The sequence below is a fragment of the Elephas maximus genome, chromosome 21, assembly GCF_024166365.1.
Source record: "Elephas maximus indicus isolate mEleMax1 chromosome 21, mEleMax1 primary haplotype, whole genome shotgun sequence".
Classification (NCBI taxonomy): Eukaryota; Metazoa; Chordata; class Mammalia; order Proboscidea; family Elephantidae; genus Elephas; species Elephas maximus.
Window position 1 is genome coordinate 74,249,888 of NC_064839.1, and position 23,275 is coordinate 74,273,162.

General features: G+C 39.7%; 1 protein-coding gene across 1 annotated transcript in view; it reads left to right on the plus strand.

Moving 5' to 3' along the window:
- Positions 1-8,370: 8,370 nt before the first annotated feature.
- The window catches only part of NEIL3 (nei like DNA glycosylase 3), a 59,356-nt gene continuing 44,451 nt past the window's right edge, over positions 8,371-23,275 (plus strand). The window contains exon 1 of the mRNA XM_049864396.1: positions 8,371-8,576. Coding sequence (XP_049720353.1) covers positions 8,421-8,576 — 156 coding nt within the window. The 5' untranslated portion in view covers positions 8,371-8,420. The remainder of the gene's footprint in view (positions 8,577-23,275) is intronic.

A 23,275-nucleotide genomic window follows, 5' to 3' on the forward strand; every position in this document is an offset into this window, starting at 1 on the left:
GGATCAATAATCAATGTACCATCATAAAGCTCTAAAGCTAATAGAAAAAAAGATAGCAAGATATTTTTATGACATTGGGATGAGGAAGGCTGTTGCTTGACTTAGGGGAAAATACAAAATAATATAAAATAATGATAAATTAAACAAATGAAAAGTAAAAACTTCTGTTCAGGATAGAAAAAGTTTGCAAATATATGATAAACTAGGAAAATCAGCATTATATAGGGTTTTTTTTTTTTTTTTAGTGTAATAAGGAATTCATAAAAATCACTAGCTTGTAAGCTTCAAGCAAAGAGGAATCTCCAGTTGTAGCTCAGTGCCCAGAAAAATGTTGGGCCATATGAATACCTCCTTACTGTTTACCCAAGGAGCCCTGGGGCGCAACCCTTAAAACCTCAGCTGCTAACAGAAAAGTCAGTTCAAACCCACTCAGCAACTCTGCAGGAGAAAGAATTGATGATCTGCTTCCATAAAGATTACAGTCAAAAAAACCCTGTGGAGCGCTTCTACTCTGACACGTACCCTGTCTGGAGATTTTCTTCCATCTATGCATCTTCTAGATCAGATGTCTAAGCTTCCTATTGCTGCTGTAACAAGTTACCACAAATTCAGTGGCTTAAAACAACATAAATGTGTTCCGCAGGTCAAAAATCTAAAGTCAACATCATTGGACTATAGTTAAGGCGCCAGCAGGGCTGGCTCCTTCTGGAGGCTCTAAGGGAGAAACTGCTTCCTTGCCTTTTGTAGCTTCTGGAAGCCGCTCACATTCCTTGGCTCGTGGCCCCTTCCTTCATCTTCAAAGGCGTCAGCATGGTGTTGTAACGTCTCCTTCCCTGACTCTGCTTCTGTCCCTACATTGCCTTCTCTGCCTTTGACCCTCCCTCCTGCCTCCCTCTCATAAGGACCCTTCTGATGGCATTGGGCCTGCCAGGATAATCTAGGACAATCTTTCCATCTCAAAACTCTGAACTTCACATCACATCTTCGAGTTCCTTTGGCCATGTGAGGTAATACATTCACTGTCTTGGGGGATTAGGATGTGGACTTTTTTGGGGGGGAGGGGGCATTTTTCAGCCTACTACACCAGGGTTTCTCAAACTTGGCACTATTGACACTTTGGCTGGATAATTCTTTGTTGCAGTGAGTTGTCTTGTGCATTGTAAGGTACTTAGCATCATCCCTGCCCTTTGCCCACTAGATGACACTAGCTCCCTCCCCCTACCCTAGTTGTAACCAAATGTAACCTGAGGGGCCAAAATTGTTCCCAGCTGAAAACCACTGTTCCACAACTGTTTGTTCTGCTGATCTTTTTAAACAGCAAATCTAATCCTGTTACTCTTCTGCATAGAATTTTTTTTTTTCTTCAGTCCTCATTGCTTTCAAAATAATACCCAGACTTCTTAGCATATCATATTAGATTTTTCATAATCTGGCTTTGCTTATTTCTCTTAGCTCCGTCTACCCTCTCTTCCTATCCTCCTGCCTTCCAGATATCCTTCCAGCTCCCCAGAATATCATGTTCTCTCACACCTCCTGGTGTTGCAAGTGTGTTTTCTTCCATTTGCCTGGAAAGCCCCTTTCTGTATTCTGCATTTGATGAACGCTTATTTCTCCTTCAAAATTTAGTTTAGAAACCCGAGGATCCAAGTCCCCTTGCTATGCATACTTGCAGCACTCTAAGTGTTACCTCTGTCGGAAAGCAGATATTTATTTCCTCTACTCACTACACTAGTCTCTGAGCTTTACACCTTTCACCTTTAACTGTATCCATGGCTGTAGCACTGTTCCTGGAATGTATTAGTTGTACTATAATTGCATTTCGACTGAATGCGTAAATGGTGGATTTCATGCCTCAACACTCAGACGATCTCCTGTGGGAATCTGAGACTGAGGAAGGATGTTGCTCCAAGATATTAACAGAAGATATCTTGGTTTTCTATTTCAAAATAGAAAAGAAATTAATTCTCCCATCCTTTCTTACACAGAGAACTCTTTACCAAGAGATCATTTCAGTTCATTTGCGAGAGTTTAATAACCATTTAGTCATTTTCCCCAGTGTTAAGGTTCATGTTCAGAAACTACTTTTACCCACTTAATATTGTTTACACTTGAAAACTAAACTGGAAAAATTTCTTCCACAAAGAACTTGGCAAAACAAAGTTAGAATTAAAAGACCACAATCATGGATTTCACAACACTATGACAAAGGCAAAGCTTTCATAACAGTTCCTTTTATCACCCAGGAGGATAAGGTTGATTTTGCAATTTAGATCTTCACTTTGTAGGCAGAAAACTGTCACTTGGGCACTTCCAGAATTCACAATGGAACAAAATCAACTGATTGGCAAAGTCCCAGCATTTGGTATATACTTCAAACAATAAAAGTGTCAAAATGTTTCTTTTGCTGTGCATTTTATTATTCTTCTGGTAGTCTAATGCTAAAAGTTTCTCTTAATGTGTAGAAACTGGAGACTCTTTAGTAAATACCACCAAAAACACCTGCACATAATGTTCACTAATGATGGTTTCTTTGATTCAGAGATCAAATTAAGGGGGTGCCCAGAGGGGATGAATGCCATCTCTCTACTTGTTAAATATATCAGGTAATTTATGTAAAACACAGAAATTAAAGAAATTTCCCTCATGCTACATTTTTATCACTCCAGCTATGAATCTACCCACAGATCTCGTAAGGAGAAGGGCAAAAACAGAATTTCATTATACAAAATATGTCAAAACTTAATATGTATAATGAAGGGTTTTAGAATCTGTTTAATTCCCACATAATGTATGTTTAAAAGGTTACTTCTCCTCTAAACCGTAGTTTTTAAGTTGTTGCTAAAATTATTTAGTTGATGGCCAGTGTAACACCACTGATGTTGCTGAAAATATCTGGCTAATTATCTTGGCTTATCTGGTTGAATCCCAATTCGTAACCTTGGGCAAGTTACCTCGTCTGTGCCTTAGTTCCTTCCCTTGTAAAACGAAGATAACAATAATAGGAACTTCCCCAGAGGATAATTGTGAGGATCATGAGTTAATATTTGCAAAACACTTTGAATATTGCCTTGTACATTGTCTACACATGGCCTAGGTAAGTGAAATTTGCCTCCAAAAATGGAGAGTGCTAAGAGACTGAAGAAAGAGGTGGGCAACTCCATTGTGGCAGCAAAGGAGTTTTATTAGGGATATTTACATATGATGCCAAGTCCTGGGTAGGTGCAGAAGCAAAGCAGATCTCCATTCCCTGCACTGGGAGGATGGAGGTTTTATAGTGGTGGTGGACAATAGTGGCTCCATGCCAGGGACTTACATAAGAACCCCAACTGTAGTAAACTAGTGGACCACATGAGGGCGCCCATGTTTGACCTCACACAGCCTGTTTCCCTTCACATATAGAAGTACTAAAATAGGTATTTGGTATTATTATTAGAGAAATAGAGAAAATTTGAACTAAGGACTTTTCAAAATGCTATAAACTCAGCATTGTATAATAAAATCTACCCACCTAATATCAGCAACTGTGAAGAATAAGGAAATAGGTGATCCAAGTGAGCAGCTTGGGTTCTCTGTCATTGTTTGAATGAAGCTCTGCGTTTTAGTTTTAATAAACACATATTGCTAAATGTGGATTTGGGGGATCCTTAAATACTTTTTTAATACCAGATAAGGTATTTAAGTGGTTAAGTGCCTGGCTGCTAACCAAAAGGTTGGCAGTTTGAACCCGCCAGCCACTCTGCAGGAGAAAGATGTAGCAATTTGCTTCCATAAAGACTGCAGCCTTAAAAACTTTATGGGGCTATTCTACTGTGTCCTATAGGGTCACTATGAGTTGGAATCTACTTGATGGCAACAGGCTTAGTTTTCGGTTTTTAAAAGCTGGTTGCTGTTGGGTCGATTCTAACTCATGGTGACCTCACGTGTGTCAGAGTGGCACTGTGCTCCATAGGATTTTAATTCACTGATTTTTCAAAAGTAGATTACCAGGCCTTTCTTCCAAGGCCCTTCTGCATAGACGTGTACCTCCAACCTTTTGGTTAGTACTAGTTCATTAGCCATTTGCTTTACCCAGGGACTCCTTACCAAGACCTGCCCAAAAGTTTTATTATCTATCCCAGAAACATGAATTCTATTTTGTTTTCTTCTGGGTGCTACATACTATGGTTCCTTGGAATCTTTCCAAAGTTATCTACCGCTACTCCTCTGTTTGATACTTCTGCTTGAATAACTGAGCCTCCAATATATAATACATTTGTGTCTCAAATACATCACATATCTTCCTTAATATTCCTTGCTTGCCTTGCTTGGAATTTCCTTACTTGGCCTTTCTACTTGCCAATGGCCCCCACTTCTTTAAGTACTCACTTAGTTCTCCTCTCCCCTCTATGTCCTAAACTGTATCTCTTCTGAGTGATCTACCCACTAGTGTCTATATCCTTTTTGTACTTAGCATGAGGCCTCTTCTCCTTCTATTACATTTTTAATGCTATTTTCTCCAGCTATGTTGTAATTTCCTCATGCACAAAGGCTCCTCTCTGTCACTTCGCACCTTGGAGCCTGGCTCTGTGCCTCACACACGGCAAGTGTTAAATATGATTTTATTAATGAATTTTTTTGGAAGTAAAATTGAAAGTAACATTTTAGACTCATCTCTATTTCACAATTTATTACTGCTTTTCAACACTTGTTCCACTAGTACTATGTGCTTATATGCTATATATTGGCTACTTGAGGTCCTGAAGGAAGCCATCCTTTCCAGTGTTTTAGACGTTTTTACTTCTCAACGTTTAACTGGATTATGAGTAACAAACAAACAAAACAATCTCTTGTCTACGGGTCAGAGGTTTTAGGTTCCACGTTAATTTCTTTGTTGGTTCCCACATGCGAGCATAGAAAATAAAAAGTATGAAACTTGGTTTCTTTACTGTAAAATAGTAACGGTATTATCTTGACTGGCTACCATACAGGGTTCCTGTGAAGATAAATGCATATAAGTTAAGATACAAAAATGACCGCGCATTTTATTTTGCTAGGGCTGCCATAACAAAACACCACAAAGTGGGTGGCTTTAAAGAACATAAATTTATTGTCTCACAGTTCTACAAGCTACAAGTCCAGATCAGGGTATTGGCCATGTTAATTGTTCCCCGGGGGCTCTGCAGTAACGCTGCACATGTAGTTGATCGTGTCCCTCAGGAATACAACTGCACTAAGCAAGGGACACAGTAGAAAAATTCTACCTTCATTGCTAACTGCCTGGTAAGGGCCAGTTTGAAGCTAATTCCCGCCTGGAAATAGATCCAGTCTTCACCACTCCACTTCTCATCCTCATCACCAGCCATCCAAGGGCCGCTCTTTCCCAGACCCCAGTCACCTAGAGTTGAAAATCGAAATATGGCACATTAAAACAATGTCAATTTATAAGTGACTGTCTTAGTTATCTAGCGCTGCCATAACAGAAATACCGCAAGTGGATGGCTTTAACAAAGAGAAATTCATTCTCTCACAGTCTAGTAGGTTACAAGTCCAAATTCAGTGTGTCGGCTCCAGGGGATGGCTTTCTCTGTCAGCTCTAGAGGAGGGTCCTTGTCATCAGTCTTCTCATGGTCAGAGAGCTTCTCAGGTGCAGGGACCCCGGATCCAAAGGACATGCTCTGTTCCCAGCACTGCTTTCTTGGTGGTATGAGGTACCCAAATCTGCTAGCTTTCCCTTCCTTTCATCTCTTGAGAGATAAAAAGTGGTGCAGGCCACATCCCAGGGAAACTCCCTTTACCTTGGATCAGGGAGATGACCTGAGTAAGGGTGGTGTTACAATCCCACCTTAATTCTCTTCACCTAAAATTACAATCACAAAATGGAGGACAACCACACAGTACTGGGAATCATGGCCCAGGCAAACTGATACACACATTTTTGAGGGGACATAATTCAATCCATGACAGTGACTTAAAAAGCATATCATTGTGCTGCAGTTCAACCAAAAGAATGCATATACTAGTGACTTTGAATATGCCAAAGACGTAAATTTGAAAAGTGTTGCATCTTTCTCTTTGTGCAAAGAGATAAGTGGTCAAAAGTTGGCTGGACCATGTTCAGGACAATTTGTACTTTGCTCCCTTGTTTTAACTTTTGTTTACTCTTCCGGATCATGTTACAAAATGATGAAGAAAGAATCCTATTCCCTCCAATTTAAATGCAGTCATAATCTCTATTCTTTGATGGTGGAAAGTCCTATACAGCTTCAGGTTCAGCTTTTTATTTTGTATCGCTACATAACGAGTTATACCATTTGTTAGTTCAAATTTTCTGTGGATCAGAAATTTGGCAATGGTCTAGGTGGGTGGTTCTGGCTCAGTGCCTCTCAAAAGGTTGTGGTCAAGATGTTGGCCAGGGCTGTAGTCATCTGAAGACGAAGACATTTAAAGTAACAGCATGGGCCAAGACACAAAAAGTGTAGAGTTTATTCATAAAATAACACGTAGACTTTAACTTAATTACTTGAATTTGTAGACTGCTTTCTGGTTTTCAAAGAGTTTTCACTTAGTTTATATTTGTGAATTCTTCATTTTACAGATGAAGAAAGTGAGTATTAGAGAAACCGAATAACTTATATAAAGGGAACAATTAATAAATTGTGTTTAAGGAGAAACTGCGCTTAAGAACATTAATAATACTGTGAAAGGGAGTTTTGGAATAGTTAAGTGCTCCGCTGCTAACCAAAAGGTTGGCAGTTCGAATTCACCCAGGGATTCTACAGGAGAAAGACCTGGAGATCTGCTTTCATAAAGATTACAGCTAAGAAAACCGTATGGGACAACTCTACTCTGTCACATGGGCTAGGTGCAACGTTCCAAGAGTCCCCACCAGGCTAAGTTTGCTTGTGATGGTGAGGCGGCGGTTTTTACAAATACCACAGATGTACCTGCGTGTGATTTTGCTCTTGACTGGATACAAGGAATGAGAGACAAAGAAGGGCACTGAAAGACTCAGAGGCTAGTCTAGTCGCCTATAACAAATATCTGGCTTAGTTTTGCAGGTCACATCACTGAGGTCTCAATACGTTCAGTGCCAATGCCGAGCTCTTAGTTCTCTGAGGAATGGTAAAACCTAATTTTTATTGAACATCATATTTGGCCCAAATGTACATCAGTATACAATGCCTACATAGAAATGAGAAGTCCTTGATGAATAAGATAAATGAAGGTTATGATGGTGTAAAATGTGTCCACACATTTTTTTACATTCCTCCCTTCAAGAGGTAAAGCTTATTTGGCCTCCCCTTGAGTGTGGGCTGTACTTCCTTACTCTTTTCTAGTGAATACAATAAGGGATAAGTGATGAGGTGTCACATCAGAGACTGGGTACTGAAAGGCACTGAGACTTTCTCTCTGCTCTCTCCCTTGGATCACACACTCTAGGGGAAGTCAGCCCTCACGTTATGGGAATAACCAAATATCTATATGCAAACACCCATAAGATGAGAAACTGAAGTCTCTGGCCAAGAGCCATGCAAGTGAGCCATCTTGGAAGCGGATCTTTAGATGACTGCAGCCCTGGCCAGCACCTGGACCACAACCTCTTGAGAGGCACTGAGCCAGAACCGCCCACCTACACTATTGCCAAATTTCCGATCCACAGAAAATTTGAAGTAACAAATGGTATATCTCGTTATGTAGCGATACAAAATAAAAAGCTGAACCGGAAGCTGTATAGGACTTTCCACCATCTAAAAATGAAGAGGTTTTTAAGGTAACACTAATATATATTTAGCATGCAAAGCCATTTTTTCTAGGACATGGTAAATCTAGAGGGGAAAAAAAAATACAATAAAGCTGTATGTTCCAAAAACCCTCCTCTCAATCCCTTTCCTCCTACCGCGTCTGAAACAGAGCAGGCAAACAAACAGAAGCCTGCCAGGCTGTGACAAACTCGGGTTTTAGGACGGAGGAAAAGGCAAGTCAGTCACTATGGGTTGGTGTGCTGAGTAACTCAGGGACAAGGGCAGAACCTCAAAGCTGAAAATAAGTTTGGAGTTTATCAAATGCCAAGTTCCTCTCTTCTACAGTTCAGATTTGTTGGGTCAGCTCCACTCACCCAGCTTTTGCCAATAACATCTGGAGCCAAGGGCTTTTGCTGCAGAACAGCCAGCACTTGTGAGGGGAGGACCTCGGGGGGCCTAGGCGGGGCCTGGGGCGGGAGGCCTGGGCGGGCCTGGGCGGAGTCCTGGGCGGGGTCTGGGCGGGGCCGGGGTGCTGGGCGGGCCCTAGGCGGGCCCTGGGCGGGGCCTGGGCGGGGCCTGGGCGGGGCCTGGGCGGGGCTCGGCGCGCGGGAGATTTGAACTTCCTTTCCGCGCTCAGGCTGCGCAGCAGCCTTCCTCTCTGGGCCCTGCGTCTAGCGGGCCGCGGAGCCGGGTTCGGAGATGGTGGAAGGCCCAGGTTGTACCTTAAATGGAGAGAAAATTCGGGCGCGAGTGCTCCCCGGCCAGGCGGTGACGGACGTGCGGGGAAGCGCTCTGCAGGGCCTGGAGGGCCGGGGCTTGCCGCACGCCGCCTCCGTGGCTGCGGGCGCTTCTCAGGTGAGCTGTGCCTGTTGACTTGCCGCGGGGCCGGCAGAGGAAAATGGGCTAAAGACCCCTCAGGTCTCCAAAGGGTCGTCTCTTTCATCTGGTCCAGGCTCCCTCGGGCCTGGCGTTTCCCAGTTGGTCTGGACTTGCACGGAGGGCCGTTCCAGCGCCCCTGCGTAGGAGAGACCTGCTGGGGTGCTGGGCGGGTGTGTAGACACAGGCAGGAGTTGACTCGGGGTGTTTTCACGTCCTGTCAACTTGCTCAGCTTCTTTATAACCCAGCGAAAGATGTTCGCCTTGTGTCTGTAGCTGCGTTTTCTACTGTTAGTATTACCATCTCTACAACCTCTTAACATGTTTTTTTTCCACTGCCTTTCACATTTTTAAGACAGTAAGTTTTAACACAAAATTCTAGCTTCTTGCTTGCCTAATATTCTGCAGTTGGTAAGTAGTTCACAGCTAATGTATAATTCTAAAACTGCACATAGAAAATTTAGCACTAATCTTCCCACTCGACTTAATATTGCCATCTAGTGAAGGGGCAGCAAAACCCAGTTCTGGGTGAGTTTATTTCTTTTTAAAATAAATTGCAGCACAGCTTCTTGCCACTCAGGCATTCATTGCAGATAGTGTGGTATTCATTTGGTAAGAAGTTAGAACTTCTAAAAATATTCTGATTAAGCCATGGTGCTTTAAAAAGCCCTTTAAATGTGTGAGTGATTGTATTTCATGGATGAATGCAATATTGTATTGTACTTCATTTTCTCTTGTAAAGCGCCGTCATACCTTTGGTCCTGGAAGAAAAAGTTGCTTGCTATGAAATTAGCATATGCTTACAGCTTGAAAGAAATGAGGCTCTAAGTTTGAGAAAACAAGTCTTCAGACTTAGAAAAAGAATGAGAGTAAGTTTTCCATCTCCTTCCGATTATCCTTTTGTTTTATTTATTTTGATATTTTTTCAGTAAGTACTCTGTCCCTGTTCTTTGCAATAGTTTTTCTCAAAATTGTCTCAGGGCACCACAGAGATGGATCTTGGGTTGATCTCTTAAGAATATTAATGCTTATGGAAAATCACTCATTCAACAAAATTTTGAATACTTAAGGCACCTGGGGAACACATGAGGTGCAAAAATAAAGACTTCCTCTCACCTATACTTTAATTGGGGAGATACACGGACATTGATAAAGTAATAGTATAAAGAACTACTATAAACCGATATGCACTCAGAAGGAAAGGTACACGGAATTTATAGGAAGAACTTTTAGGAAGATCAAAAGAGGCTTCCTAGGGAAGTGACAGTTGAACTTAGCTATGAAAAATGAGTAGGAGATATGCGGAATCTGGGCCAAAGGTTGGCAGGCAGAAAGATAGCAAAGAATAGTACTCAGAATAGAGGAGAGGCTGAAAGAAAACCAGTGTGGATGGAAAAGGGAGAATGAGATAGAAGAAAACAAGTACCTAGTTACCGTCAAGTCAGTTTGCACTCCTGGTTGCCCCATGTGTGTCAGAGTAAAACAGCCCTCCATAGCGTTTTTCAACGGCTGATTTTTCGGAAGTAGGTTGCCAGGCCTTTCTTCTCAAGGGCCATCTGGGTGGACTAGAACCACCAGCCTTTAGTTTAGCCGCCAAGTGCGTTAACCGTTAGCGCCATCAAAGGACTCCGGGTTTTAATGTAGGTTGTTTGAAATAAGGCTGGTGGGTAGCAGCCAGACCATGCAGAGCATCGTAGACCAGTTTAGGGACTTTAGTGTTTATCCTAGAAGTAATGGGAGTCTTTGAAGTGAGATAAGATCCATTTGTACTTTCAAATGAACACTCTACCTTGAAAAGAGAAAAAGGAAAAGACAAGGAAAGCCAGAGTCCATGGTGCTCTCTCAGTTGGGAGACTGCTGTAATAATCCAGACAAGGAGTGACTAGAGCTTGGACTAGAGTTCTGGTGGCAGAGACGAAGAGAAGGGAACAGAATTACTATTTTGGAAATGAAGGCTGTAGGACTTGGCAATGGATTTGATACGAACATACGTAATTTGCATCTTTCAACAATAATGTATTTTGCGTTAGGCTTTACGCTAGCCCCTGGGAAGACAAAGATAAATAAAACAAGGTTCCCAAGGTGAGAATCCAACCTAATGTTTTAAATAAATATGACTTCTTTGGTATTTAGGCCAAAAATAATGTGAGCATTTCCTTTTAGTTTCGCTGTGATTTCCTTTTCGGTTTGTTGTGATTTAGGCACAAAGTGCTGTTGAAGTGCTTTTACATACATTATCTCATTTAGTCCCAAGAAATAATAACCCTCTGACAAAAGACTCACCTGATTCTTTGTGAGAATTTTTGTTTTCTTTATGTTGAGGTGTAATCCATACTGAAGGGTATAGTCTTTGATCTTCTTCAGTAAGTACTTCCAGTCCTCTTCACTTTCAGCAAGCAAGGTTGTATCATCTGCATATCGCAGGTTGTTAATGAGTACTTTTCCTATCCTGATGCCATGTTCGTCTTCATATAGTCCAGCTTCTCAGATTATTTACTCAGCGTACAGATTGAGTAAGTACGGTGAAAGGATACAACCCTGATGCATACCTTTCCTGATTTTATGTATGTAGAATGTGGTAATGATTACTTATTAACTAGAGAAGTGAGACCCTGGATTTTTTGCATGTCTGCTACTGCTTTTAGTTATGTTCAATTTATATTCTAAATTCTCTTATCCACTCTGCTAATTCACTCCTAATGGCTTTCATTTCAATGTTCAGATTGGACAACAGAGTGTAGCCTGATATAATATAAATGCTTCATTAATGGTTGTAGAGTTATTAACATCACTTGGTAAATACCCAAACAAGCTGTACTCCACAAGTAAAAAGCCATACCCTTAAAGCTATTATGTTTGGTATCTTGACAGAGAAGGGCATTAAAAATTAGAATAGGTCTTTGTGACTTAGGATCAGGGAATCTAGTGCTATGGAAACTGGATTTGAAAATCAATATGGAATTATGTAATCTCTTTGTGGCTGTTAGTAAAGTTCCAGGTATTTTGCCATGCCTTCATTTCCTGGAACTTTGATCTGAAAAAAAAATAACCGTTTGTAAACATGAAGGGCCTGTTGCATTTTAGAGGTATGTTGGAACCATAGTAAATGTCATCAAAACATATGGTAGGTTATCACAAACCTCAGGCAAGATCGTTACAGTAACAGATTCCATTTTTCCTAGGCATTTATGCCAGAATGTTGAAGCTATTTAAATGTTTCTACTACTAGCTAGAAATGATTAGTTTTCACATGACAGCATTTAAAAATAATTTAGATAGTTGGGGCCAAGATGGCAGAGTAGTCAGATACTTCCTGTGGTCCCTCTTACAACAAAGACCCAAAAAAGCAAGTGAATTGATTATATACGACTATCTAGGAGCCCTGAACATCAAAGTCAAAGTTGAGTCAGACTGAGCAGCAGGGGGAGGGAGAGACTGTTCAGAAGCAGCGAGAATTTGCCAGACCTCACCTGGCCGGCACCCTGCAGCGTGGATCGGCTGGCACTCACAGACTGAGGCAGGCAGTAGCACTCAAGGTGCATTTTCTGCATCAGGAGAAACAGCGGAGGAGAATCTACTCAAGCCTCTGGGACTAGGGAGAAGCAGCACTGAACCAGCAAAAGTTAGGCGTGTGCCTCTAACCTACTGCGCAGGATAAAAAAATAAAAACAAACAAACAAAAAAACCCCTCCCCGCTCTGGGAAGTACCTCTCTCCCATTTATCAGCCCTCTATCCTCTCTGCTCCCATCTGGTCCAGCTTCAGCAATTGCTGCCCTCCCTAGGCCGGAAGTGGGATTCCTCATGCACCCCAAGCCATTCTCCCAGTTTTGGAGAGAGAACAAATTAACAAACAGTAAAAAATAATCTGCTAGTTTCCCTAAGCTGGGAACTCAGGCAGGCAGAGCCCCTTTGCCTAGACATAAGGGGTCTACGGACTTTAAAAGCCTTTCACCCCTGCATAGACCTGTGTAGGCCCATTTCAATAGTATAGGCCCTCATTAGCACGGTACAACAGGGTATATACCTGAAGCCATTTCAACTACAGCTGCAAAAGCTAAGGGGGAGTGGCAGATTCATGACATGTGACACTGCCCTGCCTGTCAAGCAGGGTCCTCATCTACCCAAGACTAGAACACAAGATGGAACAACCAGGTATCAACCCAGACAGGGAAGTCATGAAAATAAATCAAAGCTAAAACACTGAAAATAGGGAAACAGAGATGTCAATATGTAAAAGATGACAACATTAAAACTAAAAAAAAGGGGCTAAATAATGTAGTCATAGAACTTTCATATGGAGGGGAAATCAAGGCAATATCAAGAAATAAAAGATTTGTTTAAACTTAGAAAAATAGAAGTAAATATTAAGGTAACCACAAAGGAAACTAACAATCCTACACATCAAACTAAAAATAAAGAAAAACATAAAGATGCAGTAAATACAAAATCAGCAACAATGAAAAAGATTAAAAGAAAATGCATAAAGAAAAACAACTCAGTACAGAAAATTAAGTGCAACAAAGACACTGTCAACAACACACACACACACACGAAAATACATCAACAAGACAGCACTAAACTCATGTCTATCAATAATTACACTGAATGTAAATGGACTAAATGCACCAATAAAGAGACAGACAGTGGCAGAATGGATAAAAATAAGGTCAGTCTATATGCTGCCTACAAGAGACACACCTTAGACTCAAAGACACAAGCAAACTAAAACTCAAATGATGGGAAAAAATACATCAAGCAAACTACAATCAAAAAAGAATAGGAGTGGCAATCTCTGACAAAATAGACGTTAAAGCAAAATCCACTACAAAGGATAAGGAAGGACACTATATAATGATTAAAGGGTCAGTACATCAGGAGGACATAACCATAATAAATATTTACGCACCCAACGACAGGGCTCCAAAATAAATAAAACAAACTCTAACAGCATGGAAAAGAGAAATAGATAGCTCCACAATAGTATCAGGAGACTTCGACCCACCACTTTCAGTGAAGGACAGAACATCCAGAAAGAAGCTCAATAGACCTAGAAAATCTAAATGCCACAATCAACCAAGTTGATCTCATAGACATATACGGAACACTCCACCCATCAGCAGCCAAGTATACTTTCTTTTCCGATGCACATAGAACGTTCTCCAGAATAGACCACATATTAGGCCACAAAGCAAGCCTTAACAGAATCTAAAACATTGAAATATTACAAAGCCTCTTTTCTTACCATAAAGTCATAAAAGTAGAAATCAATAACAGAAAAATCAAAGAAAAAAAAAGTCAAGTACATGGAAACTGAAGAACACCTTGCTCAAAAACTACTGGGTTATAGAAGAAATCAAGGATGGAAAAAAGAAATTCATAGACTCAAATGAGAATGAAAACACATCCTACCAGAACTTTTGGGACACAGCAAAAGCAGCGCTCAGAGGTCAACTTTTAGCAATAAATGCATGCATCCAAATAGAAGAAGGGGCCAAAATCAGAACATTAATGCTACAACTCAAACAAATAGCAGCAAAAGAAGCCCACAGGCACCAGAAGAAAGGAAATAATAAAAATTAGAGCAGAATTAAATGAAACAGAATACAAAAACAATTGAAAGAGTTAACAAGACCAAAAGCTGGTTCTTTGAAAAGATCAACAAAATTGATAAACCATTGGCCGAACTGACAAAAGAAAAACAGGAGAGGAAGCAAATAACCCATATAAGAAATAAGATGGATGATATCACAACAGACCCAACTGAAATCCTAAGAGAATATTATGAAAAATTGTACTCCAACATATTTCAAAACCTAGAGGAAATGGACAAATTTCTAGAAACACACTACCTACCTAAACTAACACAAACAGAAGTAAAAAACCCAACAGCTAAATAAACCTATAACAAAAGAAGAGATCGAAGAGGTAATTAAAAAACTCCCAACAAAAAAAGCCCTGGCCCTGACAGCTTCACTGGAGAATTCTATCAAACTTTCAAAGAAGAGTTAACGCTACTACTACTAAAGGTATTTCAGAGCATAGAAAAGGATGGAATACTCCCAAACTCATTCTACGAAGCCAGCATAACTCTGATACCAAAATCAGGTAAAGACACCACAAAAAAAAGAAAATTACAGACCAATATCCCTCATGAACTTAGAGGCAAAAATCCCCAGTAAAATTCTAGTAAATAGAATTCAACAACATGTGAAAAAAATAATTCACCATGACCAAGTGGGATCCACACCAGGTATGCAGGGATGGTTCAGCCTTAGAAATACAATCAACGTAATCCATCACATAAATAAAGCAAAAGACAAGAACCACATGATCTTATCTATTGATGCAGAAAAGACATTTGACAGTCCAACACCCATTCATGATAAAAGCTCTCAGCAAAATAGGAATGGAAGGGAAATTCCTCAGCATAATAAAGGACGTTTATACAAAGCCAATAGCCAACATCATCCTAAAAGGAGAGAGTCTGAAAGCATTCACCTTGAGAACAGGAACCAGACAAGGATGCTCTTTATCACCACTCTTATTCAACATTGTACTGGAAGTCCTAGCCAGAGCAATAAGGCAAGAAAAAGAAATAAAGGGCATCCAAACTGGTAAGGAAGAAGTAAAAGTATCCATGTTCACAGATGATATGATCTTATACACAGAAAACCCCAAAGAGTCCACAAGAAGAAAAAACTCTTGAAACTAATAGAAGATTTCAACAAAGTATCAGAACACAAGACAAACATACAAAACTCAGTTGGATTTCTCTACGCCAACAAAGAGAACTTCAAAGAAGAAATCACCAAATTAATACCATTTACAATACACAAGAAGATAAAATACTTAGGAATACATCTAACCAGAGACATAAAAGACCTGTACAAAGAAAACTACAAGACACTACTGCAAGAAACCAAAAGAGACCAACACAAGTGGAAAAACACACCTTGCTCATGGATAGGAAGACTCAACATTGTGAAAATATCAATTCTACCCAAAGTGATCTTCAGATTTAATGCAAACCCGATCCAAATTCCAATGGCATTTTTTAATGAGATGGAGAAACAAATGACCAACTTCATATAGAAGGGAAAGAGGTCCTGGATAAGTAAGCATTACTGAAGAAGAAGAACAAAGTGGGAGGCATCACACTACCTGATTTTAGAACCTAATATACCACCACGGTAGCAAAACAACCTGGTACTGGTATAACAACAGATACCTAGACCAATGGAACATAATTGAGAATCTAGACATAAATTCATCCACTTATGAGCACCTGATATTTGATGAAGGCCCAAAGTCTATCAAATGGGGAAAAGACTGTCTCTTTAACAAATGGTGCTCGCATAACTGGTTATCTATCTGGAAAAAAGGAAACAAGACCCATACCTCACACTAGGCACAAAAACTAACTCAAAGTGGATCAAAGGCCTAAATATAAAATCTAAAACGATAAAGATCATGGAAGAAAAAATAGAGACAATGCTAGGAGCCCTAATACATGGCATAAACAGTATATAAAACACTACTAACAATGCATAAACACCAGAAGAGAAACTAGATAACTGGGAACTCCTAAAAATCAAACATCCAAACACTTCACCAAAAGAGTACCTACAGACTGGGAAAAAAATTTTGGCTATGACATATCCAATCAGGGTCTAATCTCTAAAATCTACAAGATACTGCAAAACCTCAAAAACAAAAAGGCAAATAACCTAATTAAAAAATGGGCAAAGGAAATGAACAGGCACTTCATCAAAGAAGACATTCAGACAACTAACAGATACATGAAGCAATGCTCACGATCATTAGCCATTAGAGAAATGCAAATCAAAACTACAATGAGATACCAACTCACTCCAATGAGGCTGGCATTAATCCAAAAAAAACTAAATAATAAATGTTGGAGAGACTGTGAAGAGACTGGAATACTTATAGACTGCTGGTGGGAATGTAAAGTGGTACAACCACTTTGGAAATCAATTTGGTGCTTCCTTAAAAATCTAGAAATAGAAGTACTATATGATCCAACAATCCTACTCCTAAACATCTCAAAACATGGATGAATCTGGAAGACATTATGCTGAGTGAAATTAATTGGTTGCAAAAGGACAAATATTGTATGAGACCACTAGTATAACAGAACTCAAGGAAAGGTTTAAACACACAAGAAAACATTTTTTGATGGGTATGAGGGTGCCAAAAAAAACCAAACCCAGTGCCGTTGAGTGGATTCCGACTCATAGTGACCCTAGAGAACAGAGTAGAACTGCCCCAAAGAGTTTCCAAGGAGCGCCTGGTGGATCTGAACTTCCAACCCTTTGGTTAGCAGCCGTAGCACTTAACCACTATGCCACCAGGGTTTCCGACTAGATAGTAAAAAAAAAAAAAAAAAAAGATAGTAGACAAGGATTTTTTTAGATGAAGGGAAGGACAACACACTCTACAGGGGAAGTCAGCACAACTGAACTAAACTAAAAGTTAAGTTTCCTGAACACACCCAAGTACTTTGAGGGACCAACTAGCAGGAATGGGGGTCTGTAGACCATGGTTTCAATGGACATCTAGGTCAATTGGCATAACAAAGTGTATTAAGAAAACATTCTGCATCCCACTTTGGTGAGTGGCATCTGGGGTCTTAAAAACTAGCAAGAGGCCATCTAAGATGCATCAATTGGTCCCAACCCACCTGGAGGCAATGAAGGCAAATGAAGAACACCAAAGACACAAGGAAAATATGAGCCCAAGAGAAAGAAAGGGCCACATAAACCAGAGACTCTATCAGCCTGAGACCAGAAGAGCTAGATGGTGCCTGGCTATCACCAATGACTGCCCTGACAGAGCAGGAGAAAAGTGTGGTGCAGAACTCAAACTCATGTAAAAAGACCAGACTTAACAGTCTGACTGAGACTGGAGAAACCCCAGAAGATGTGGTCCCCGGTCTGTCTGTTAACCCAGAACTAAAACAATTTCTAAAGCCAATTCTTCAGACAAACAATAGACTGCAGTATAAACATAAAATAATACTCTTCATGGGTGTGCTTCTTACTTCAAGTAGATATATGAGACTAAATGGGAAGCTCCTGTCAGGAGCGGGGATGAGAAGGCAGAAAGGGACAGGAGCTGGTTGAATGGACACAGGAAACCCAGGGTAGAAAGGAGGAGTATGCTGTCACATTGCAGGGATTGCAGCTAGGGTCACATAACAATATGTGTATAAATTTTTGTATGAGAAATTAACTTGAGCTGTAAACTTTCACCTAAAGCACAATAAAAATAATAATAATATAGATAGCAACACTTCATCTTGCTTACTTTGGACACATCATCAGGAAAGATCAATCCCTAGAAAAGGGCGTCATGTTTGCCAAAGTAGAGGGTCAGAGAAAATGAGGGAAACCCTGAATGAGATGGATTGACACAGTAGCCACAGCAATGGGCTCGAACATACCAACGATGATGATGATGGCGAAGGACAAGGCAATGTTTTGTTCTGTTACATGAGAGGTTGATGACAACTAACAACAGCAACATATACTCTGCAATGCTGTAAACATGACAAGAATTACAAAGGAGAGTTAGAAAAATACTAATTGAGCATTAAAAAATTAATTCTTACACTTCAGTAATCACTCTACTAAAAATAATTTAAAAAACCCACCTCAGAGGCTACTGCTTTAATGAACAACTCTATTTATCATATTCTACTTTGTTCCCGTTTAAAGTTCATAGACTTTGTTCCTGTTTAAAGTTTATAGACAGTACACCTTAATGCATGCCTCCTTGTGACAACCGAGCTTCATTTTAAAAAGAAAATCTAGCCATGGAAGTTCCCAGCATCTGCTAGTCATGTATGCACTATATTATTTCTCAGGGTTTTGAGCCACTATCCTGTCAGCATAAAATTATGCCACTGTGTGAGCACATTGCATAAAACCCTGCTGGAGCCTATGGGACCTTATGGTAAGAAACTACTGGAATATAAATGAACAAGTCTGGTTAATGAGCTGTGAAGTGTCAATCCTCCCATTTTAATAGCCGGGCGGATACAATATTTTAGTGAAATCAGTAGGTAATCTGCATGTTTCCAATCTCCTTTTACAAAATGGGAGATGAAACAGAGTTTATCTATGAGCATTCATTTCTTTTGAAACATGGTCATCTGGCCATTCCCATTGCTCCTTAAGATTTGATCCAGGTATTTAATATGCAAAAAAAAAAAAAAAAAAAAAAACCCAAATCTGTTGCCATCGAGTTGATTTTGACTCATAGGATGGAGTAGAACTACCCCATAGGGTTTCCAAGGAGCAGCTGGTGGTTTTGACCTGCCAACCTTTTGGTTAGCAGGCAAACTCTTTACCGCTCTGCCATCAGGGCTCCATTTAATATGCCAGCTACTCTTACTCACCTTTTTATATCTTTATAGTGTCATGGGCAGAGTATGCACTTAATACAAGTTTTAGCGAATGGATGGATGGATAAGAGCAAAGTTTTGTACAATTGCCAATGAGTAAGGATTTAGAAATACATTCACTTTGGAATGGTCATAATGAGTATGTATGTGTAGCGTGTGGATAGTTATATATATGTTACTTGGAGCTCCCTACTGCAAAAGAACAAAGAAGCCACACGCTCACAGTTTTCCTTCTACCTCCCCTTCTTCCAAATGGAAGGAAAAAACAAAAGCATAGCTTCTTTCATTGCCATTTTTTTTTATTTGTATACGAACTGGGCAAGGCTTTTGCAGACATGAGCTATGTCTATGTCAATTCATTTTTTCCGGATAAATTAAGCTCATTCCTTTAAAATTAATGTTTTATAAACCACTAATTATATAATTTCTTACATTCTTAAACTAATATAGATGATGACTTCACCTTAATGACTCAGGGTCATCAAAACAGCATCCAGCATTACATGGAATCTTCAAACAAGAGATAACAGATGTCTGGCCAACCTTATTCTCAGCGCTAAGAACACTAAGAAAGGTGATTTGTCATGGCCCTTATAGTTTTCAATCCAACATTAAAGTATTCCTTGTGCTGTAGAAAAAAGAACATCTGATCATCTTGACTTTGAAGCCTAGTTCTTTGTTACTTCCTCATCTGGAGATGCTTATATACATTTCAGCTTGTCTGGTCAGGATTAAATTAGAGAACACGCAAAACTCTTAGTTGAGCGCTAGCAGAGTAAACATCCTGGCAATTGTTTCTTTTCCTTTGGGTCAGGGCTGTCTCACCAGGCCAGTTATCTGACAGATGCCTTCTTCCCTTATGAGAGGTTTGTGTTCATTTGGTCTCCTTAAATTATGTACCGAGCATTTAGTTTCTGGGTAAGGACTTGAAGGTTCTGCTCTTACAAACCTGTAGAATATGTTTTGATGTATGGACCGTATGACCTCTATTTTGATGCTTAGAGACCATTTTAAAATTAGGTTCTTTACTATGTTCTCGATGGCTTAGATTGGTAGGTAAATAACCTTTGATTAAGAAAAGGATTGTATTAGGGAGAAAAAGCATGTAGAAAAAGAGAGACAATATGCAAGTGAATACGGTATTTTTTTTCCCTCTGTGGGAAAAATATGTAATGGCACTAGAGTTGAAACATCTATCTAAGGAAAGTCTTATTCTGCTCTGAAAAGTTCATTTTCGTTCACCCATGGGTAAGCAGGATAAATGGTAATCAGCACGATAAATCATGTGCTGTCTCTGAAAATAGATATTGTTTTGAAGATTTTATATTATTAAGCCACTTGAAAATGGGAAGGTGAACCTTTCTCAATCATACTTAAAATTGTGGCAAAGGAGATTTTTGTCTGTGTTTCAGGGGAAAAAAAAGGATGAATGTTCAAATAACACAGCACTGGGATTATAAGGGTCAACACGAGAAAGTCAAGTGTATATTGGGCAATTGTATATAGTTATAGCAAAGATAGTAGGCTTATGGAAATTAATTTTTGAATTTGTCTAGGCAGCTGAAGCTTATAAAAAGAGGTGATAACCTACATTTCTGTAGGAGTACAAGTGAATATCTGGTAATCTTAGTTTTATTGCAAAAGCCTTGCCCAGTTCGTATACAATAGCACTCAAAATAGTTGGAACAAGCCATCACTGAAATACCAGAATTTCTCTTTAAAATGGAGCAAAAAAAAAAAAAGTGAAAAATATATTCACGTGCTTGAGATGGTTAGTCAACTGCTTAAAATATTATTTTGTCCCCTGTATATTATCCAGAGCTGTATTTTAGAAATGATAGTAGACTGGGGACCAGGTGCCTTGGGTTAGGCATGATAAACCACTGAATAAAAACATCTCTAGGTATCATTTCCCTCCAACTCAGAATGAAGTACTGGAATACCAAAAAAACACCCATTGCCATTGAGTCGATTCTGACTCATCGCTACAATAGATGGATTTAAACAACCATTTGAATGCGGAGTAAATGTCTCAAATAAAAACAAGGGCATTCTAGGACTGGTTGGTGAAAATACATCAATCCTTTTCTAAGCTAGGTTCCTTTTACTTTATGGGAAATCCCCGTAAATATAGTATTTTACTTGTATATAGCTTTTGGTGGTCATGAGAATTTGGTTTTCCTGTTTAAATCTCTCTATAGTGGATAATTAGAAAATAAGAGACTGGGATGTTAATAATATAAAAAGAAGGTGAAACCAAGGATGAAGTAGTTTTTGTCAAGAAGTCTTGGGAAAGGTAAAGGAAGATGGGGATGGTGGCCACGCTCAGTCTTAGGAGGGAAGGTAAAAGGAATCTGAGTAATCCCACCAGGTGAAGGTGGAGCTCTCAGGATATTAGCTAAACACAGTAGCCACTGTCTGCAAGGGGCTTAGAGACACAAGTCACAGACATATAATAATTCAGCGTGGTGAATACTATGAAAAGAGTTGTGGGAAAGACTATACTAGTTTGGGAGGTAGAAAGCCTCAAGTTTATTCTTCTATCTTGCTGGGGAAGCTCTAGTCCCAGAGGGCCTGGGGTGGTGCACATGATTACTGTGCTCAGTAATTCTGGAAAATGAATCACCACTGATTAGCTACTATATTTTTCTGCAAATAATGCACGGCTGCTGTGTTCTCTTGCCAGCCGAGCATCCCCTCATGAGACGTTTTCATAAGCATGCTATGCTAATATTTTTACAGCAATGTGTAAAAAAAATTGGCATAGTGGTGCTTATGAAAATACCTTGCAAGGGTAGGGTGCGATTGGCAAAGAACCTTAGAAGACGTGCATTATTTGCATAGAAATACAGTAATTTCTTCAAATAACGGCAATAAAAGCAGTGATGATTTTGTTTTTTTCTTCCATTTTGAAGCAAAGGAAGGCTAACTGAAAGGTCAGAGGTTGAAGGTTTGAGTCCACCCAGAGGCACCTTGGAAGAAAGGCCTGGTAATCTACTTTTGAAAAAGCAGCCACTGAAAACCCTATGGAGCACAGCTCTATTCTGACACACATGGGGTCTTTTTTTGTATGTGAGCAAGAAAAAGGTTATACTGACATTTCATTTGAATTTCCAAATACGTAATCAAGGATGAAAAAACCAATCTCAAGCGTATTGAAGCCAATGTCACACAACCTGTGCAACTGGGACAGTTTCTGCTGCTCTGAGGTCATTTGGTGGTTTCCGTCACTTTTTCCACAAGCGAGTATTTCCCTTCCTGTAGTAGTTCTTTCACTTGCCCTTCTGCCGACATCTATGCCATAATATTCATATCCATCAGACCATAAACATTTTTTTCTGCATTTGTAGAGACTGATTTTATAACTGCTTCAACTTTTGTTTTCTGATGTCATATTGTATGCTGTTCTTAATTATGGACAAGAGGGAAAAACACCAGAAAAATAAGTAAGGCAGGAATTAGACATTTAAGGATGTGTTTTGTGGGTCTCTGAGGCTCTGTCAGCCAAGATAACGTATTTCACTTTTCATTGACAGCTATGTGAAAAGATTTAATGGTCTCATGCATTTTAAGTGTATTGGCCTTTGTATTTTGGGACTCACCTTCTTATATAGAACAGGATTTATTTACAAGGGCACATATTCCCCTTTGTCTTGTTAATAAGTAGCCCAGTAACCATAAAGTTTTGGAAGACCTTCCATGGAAACTTTTCTAAATAGTCAAATTTCACTTATTTCTGTTATCTGACAATAGATTTGGATACCATATGATTAATGCCTGCTCCACCACAAACATTTCTGCCTTTAGGGTTTAATTCTGCATATAAAATCTTTTTTAGCCCACCCCCACAAAGTTTGTTATAGAGAACTTTTCAGCTGTGCTCTCCACAAGCAACTACAAGTGGTGTCGAATTCCCCACCCTGTAGGTTTTTTACAGTCTGGAGACCAGACCCTATAAGCCCATAAAGCCCATAGTTAGAAATCTCCTGGGGGAAAATCTAGGATAGAGATCAGAATAACCTAGGTTTGAAATTCTTCCTAATAGACATTATTAGGAACCCTGGACATTTTAATACATGAGCAAGAGAGGCAGAGATTTCAATTTCACAGTTTTAGAAGCCATTTATATCCTAATCACTAAACAAATACATATTTCCAGCCCAGACCTCTTCCCTGAACTCCACACTCATATATCCAGCTGCCTACTTGACCTTTCCATTCGCATGTCTAATAGACATCTCAACCTCAACT